This window comes from Pundamilia nyererei, unplaced genomic scaffold (genome assembly GCF_000239375.1).
Source record: "Pundamilia nyererei isolate P.nyererei 1_Seehausen unplaced genomic scaffold, PunNye1.0 scaffold00119, whole genome shotgun sequence".
NCBI lineage: Eukaryota > Metazoa > Chordata > Actinopteri > Cichliformes > Cichlidae > Pundamilia > Pundamilia nyererei.
The window spans coordinates 445,916-450,544 of NW_005187520.1; the positions used below are offsets into that span (position 1 = coordinate 445,916).

The 4,629-nt window shown below is 41.9% G+C and overlaps 1 protein-coding gene across 1 annotated transcript in view; it reads right to left on the reverse strand.

The window, feature by feature from the left end:
- Nucleotides 1–4,629, reverse strand: part of cpm (carboxypeptidase M) — a 31,096-nt gene that overhangs the window by 10,224 nt on the left and 16,243 nt on the right. The window contains exon 4 of the mRNA XM_005742287.1: nucleotides 1,507–1,679. Coding sequence (XP_005742344.1) covers nucleotides 1,507–1,679 — 173 coding nt within the window. The remainder of the gene's footprint in view (nucleotides 1–1,506; nucleotides 1,680–4,629) is intronic.

The window sequence follows — 4,629 nt, forward strand, 5'->3', positions numbered from 1 at the left end:
ACACACACACACACACACACACACACACACACACACACACACACACACGCACACACATGCAAAATTATTCTTTGCAAAAGTTAAAGTGTGAGAAATATTTTCCAGCGTTCATGTTTTGTTATCAACGTGTTTATGCTAACAGTGGATCCCGTGAAGAGGGCTGCTGATGGTGCGTAGCCTCACTAATCCAAGGAACTTTACAGCCAGTCAGCTGTAACTAAGTGGTTTAAGTCAAGTACTGCCCTTAAGCATGTTCCTCACAAATTTGAGGAATGTAAACTTTTAATACTACTTCATAGTTATTAAATGCTGCATAAATTTGTAGCTTTGCCTCTAAAAATATGAAATAAGACAGCCTCTCATAAGTCACCATAGTCACGGGCTATTTCAGTTTGGAATCTGGCGTTATTCGTTTGGACTACAAACCTAATCAACTGGAGATGGTGCAGGAAAACAACAGGATGTCCTGAAACACAGTGCACATCGTGGTGACAGGTGGTGTTCCTGCACTCAATGCTCCGCTGCTGATTGAGGAAGAAAACTGCAACTGCAGATCTGTTGATACCAGACTTGGAATGTCTCCATGTGTCTGTGGATGAGACGACTCCCGGCTGTGGAAGTGCATATAAAAACAGACTGCCTTTCAAGATACGCTGTTACAGCTTCCCAGAATCACAGTGACAGAAGATGGCCAGAGGCCAGGTCAGTCGCTGGGCAGCCTTTACTTTACAGGGGACAGTATTATATTTCCTACATATTCATTTTGTTTTGTGCAGTAAAAACAAGTGCAAGCTGTGCCTTTTAAAATCTGAAATCCATTTTAATATATCTGACATGATTTTGGGTGCAGTTATTTTTGTTTATGTGGCATTAATTTTACTGTCTAGTAAAATTCTAAAATTTTTAATATTAAACTTTTTTTTCTAACTTCAGTGATATTTCTTAATCTAAGCCCTTTTTAGCGTGCTGTCAGTACTTTAATTACAGAAGAGGATCTGTATACTTTGTCCAGCAATGCTTTTAGCCAGCAGCAATGTTTTTCCCGCAGCAGGCAGCGGCTTTCAGTTGTCGAGGCTCTAAAAAGCCACCGTACGTGACCTGCTGAGCAGCCAACAGCAGGGTACATCAAAGACGAGCAGGTGAACACAGCAGAGCATTTAGCAGCTACAGAAGCAGATATGTCCCTCAGGAGGGAGTCATGCATATTGCATGAGCATGCAGCAAATAAAGCTCTGAGTCCTCAACAACGGCTCATTTGTTCTCTTGTACAATTTCACTTCCTACTGTTTCACTTAAGAGGTTAGTTCATGCCTTTGAGTTCATCATTAGGGTTTTTTGCTAAAATACACACTGCACACAGAGAGCAACACAATCAACAGTGTTCAATCTCTCTTTTAGTTCTGTTTTTGGTCTCCACTTCCCAGTCAGGAAACGTCTGTTTGCCGTCTTAATGTTTTACTAGCTGCTGATGAGCACAGGGTGTGCCGCAGGTCTCTCTTGCGTTACCTGCCCTGGCTGTTGTAGCAGTCCTTGTCTGCTACGTCAAAGCCGTCTGGGTTCATCGTCGGCAGGATGTGGATGCGTGTGCTGTTCAGCAACCGCAAGGACCATGTTTCGTTGCTACGGTAACTGCGCACCAGCTCATCTATTAGTTGAAGGAGCAGCACTCGGCCAAGAACCTGAAAGCACACGAATACAAACACGCAGAAAGAAATTTAGGTAAAAACAAATGTTGTGATGGAATTTACGGCTTGTCCTCACACATAAGTCATAAGTGAACAGCACAAAGTTTAGATTATGCATTATGCAAAATTCATATTTAGGAAAATGGGTGAACAGATGTTAGTGCAGGTATGGTCAGCCAACTGTGAAGTAATCACTTCCACCTTCCGCCAATATAACATAATGTCTTTCCACCATAACGAAAGACATTATGTTATTCACCTCCCACATGCAGCTGGCCATTCCCATGGCTTATCGTAGAGCTAAAACACCCGTCAAGGTCAGTCCTCCTAAATACTCCACTGAGACTAACCTTTGACTAACACACGAAAAACATGACTACATATGAAAAAGAGTAGAAAAGATGATGTTTCCAGGGTTAATCTGAGTATCTGAATGGGTTAATGAATAGAATAGAATAGAATAGAATAGAATAGAATAGAATAATCCTTTAATTGTCCCACAAGGGGGAATTTGGTTGTATCAGCAGCAAAAACACACATATACAAACAGAACAGAACACATTTTTTTACATATTTACATCATGGACAATAGTTACCAAAGCAGAGTACTGTACAGTTATTAAAAATAGAGTACAGATAAGTGGCAAACCCAGGTTGTAGTGTGCAAACAGAGCAGGATACTGAAAGATGTTTAAATAGTTAAGAATATTTAGAATAATTAGAAAAGTGCAGGTTGTGTATTGTACCTGTGCATTAAAAAGTAGACATGTAACTTCCAATAAGTTAGTGCATAGATAACCTGAGAAAAGTAATATGCAAGTTATAACAGTAGAAGTTGTTACAGCACTGATGTAAACATCTATGTTTGTTGGGAGCAGTTCTGATTGTACAGTCTGACAGCTGCAGGGAGGAAGGACCTGCAGAAACGCTCCTTCATGCATCGAGGATGCAGCAGTCTGTCACTGAAGGAGCTCTGCAGCTCAGCAACATTTAAATGCATAGGGTGGGAGGCTCTGTCCATCAGAGAAGTTATTTTGGCCAGAGTCCTTCTGTTTCCTACCACCTGCACTGGATCCAGGGTGGATCCCAGAACAGAGCTGGCCTTCTTAATGAGTTTATCCAACCTCTTCCTCTCAGCTGTCGATAAACTGCTGCTCCAACATACAACACTGTAAAAAATGACGGATACCACCACAGAGTCATAGAAGGTCTTTAAAAGCACTCCCTGGACTCCAAATGACCTCAGCCGCCTCAGCAGGTAGAGTCTACTCTGACCCTTCCTGTAAAGAGCATCAGTGTTGTGGCTCCAGCCCAGTTTATTATGAAGGTCAAGTTTACGCCAAGTTTACGGCTGTCCAGGGTCCATTTTGGCTTAATGGATGGTTCGCAAAGTTTGCAGTGAAAACCGCAGTGAAGTCAATAAATATTCCAATCAGTTCAGCTTTCCTTTAGTGATATGTGTGGAAACTTTAAGTATTTCCAGGTGAGGACATTAAGTTTAGTTGCAAAATTGGAAATGTGCTTTCAGTATAGTGACAGCAGACTCCGTTAACGTGGATAACTACGGCGCCCCGCAGGGGACATGGGAGAAAAAAAAATTAAGACGGACTTTTGCGAGATCTCGCAAAACAAACAAATTTAGGATCTCGCAAAACAAACTCGGGATCTCGCAAAACAAACTCGGGATCTTGCAAAAGTTTAAAAGTTTAAAAGTTTTAAACTGGTATCACATGGAAGTACAGGCAGACACAGTCTAAGTTATTTTCAGTTGTTAGCTCTTCAATAATTATATAAATTTCTTTAACACAAAGAAATGTTTATTTTCATTGTTTAACAGCTTTAGTTATTTTTTTTTATTTAGAGTGGTTTATTTTTCCTAAACTTTACAGTGCATTGCTTTCACTTTATTAGGCTAAAAGTTTAACATTTAATTTCACTCCACCATTCTTTGTTTTCTGTGTGTTGACCTTGCATGTTCCTGCCTGAAGAAAACAGCGGGGGAGGAAGTGATGTCGTGAGTCAGCGAGGAATTGAAATGGAATCCAGGGACGAGTCACGATGAGGCATTTTTTCCGGATACAGGCGGCTTATTGGATGATGAAAAACATCTTTGTGAATGAATGAGAGCCTTGGGAGTGGAAATGACAGAAGGGTGGGAAAGGTGTGTATCCAAAACCACATCACACACACACACACACACACACACACACACACACACACACACACACACACACACACACACACACGTCAGGACTAGCGCTGCCTCCAGCCATCATATTGCTTTCCTTCATCAAACTCCCTCCATCTTTTGTCTCTGTTGCGATCACACGAAAACACACATTTTTATTTTTGCATTTTTATACTGTGATTTATCTTTTTACTTTATATCAGCTGAACATCACTGACACGCTCTGTTAGGTTAGGCAACTGTTCCTTCATCAGGGTCGGCGTGGAGCCAGTTTTCAGTGCGGGCAATTTCATCCACCAACACTTTTTTCATGGTCGAAGAAATTCGATATCTACTGTTAGCTCTGGCTTTACTGTGTTTTGTACAATCAACATGTTCCTTATCAGTCTCTACGGCACCCCTAACTCGGGGATAATTGGCCTTGGAAGAGCTGCTCTTTGCTGCTCTTCTTTCTGTGCTAAATGGCGCTAAAAAGTCAGAAAGCAGAAACCATCACATAGCAGCTGCTGATTCAAGCACTCAGGAGGCCCAGGTCAGTCTCCACAGAGAGGAGGGGACGCCCTGCAGCTGTGAGCAGCCACGCCTCAAACAGCAACTGTTGGTGCTATATATATAAAACTGAACTGAACTGAACAACCAAATGGAAGAACGTCAGCAAGACCAAGGAGCTGGTGGTGGACTTCAGAAGGGGTCAGCACAGAGACTACAAGCCCATTATCATCAATGGAGCTCCAGTGGAGAGGGTGCAGTCCTTCA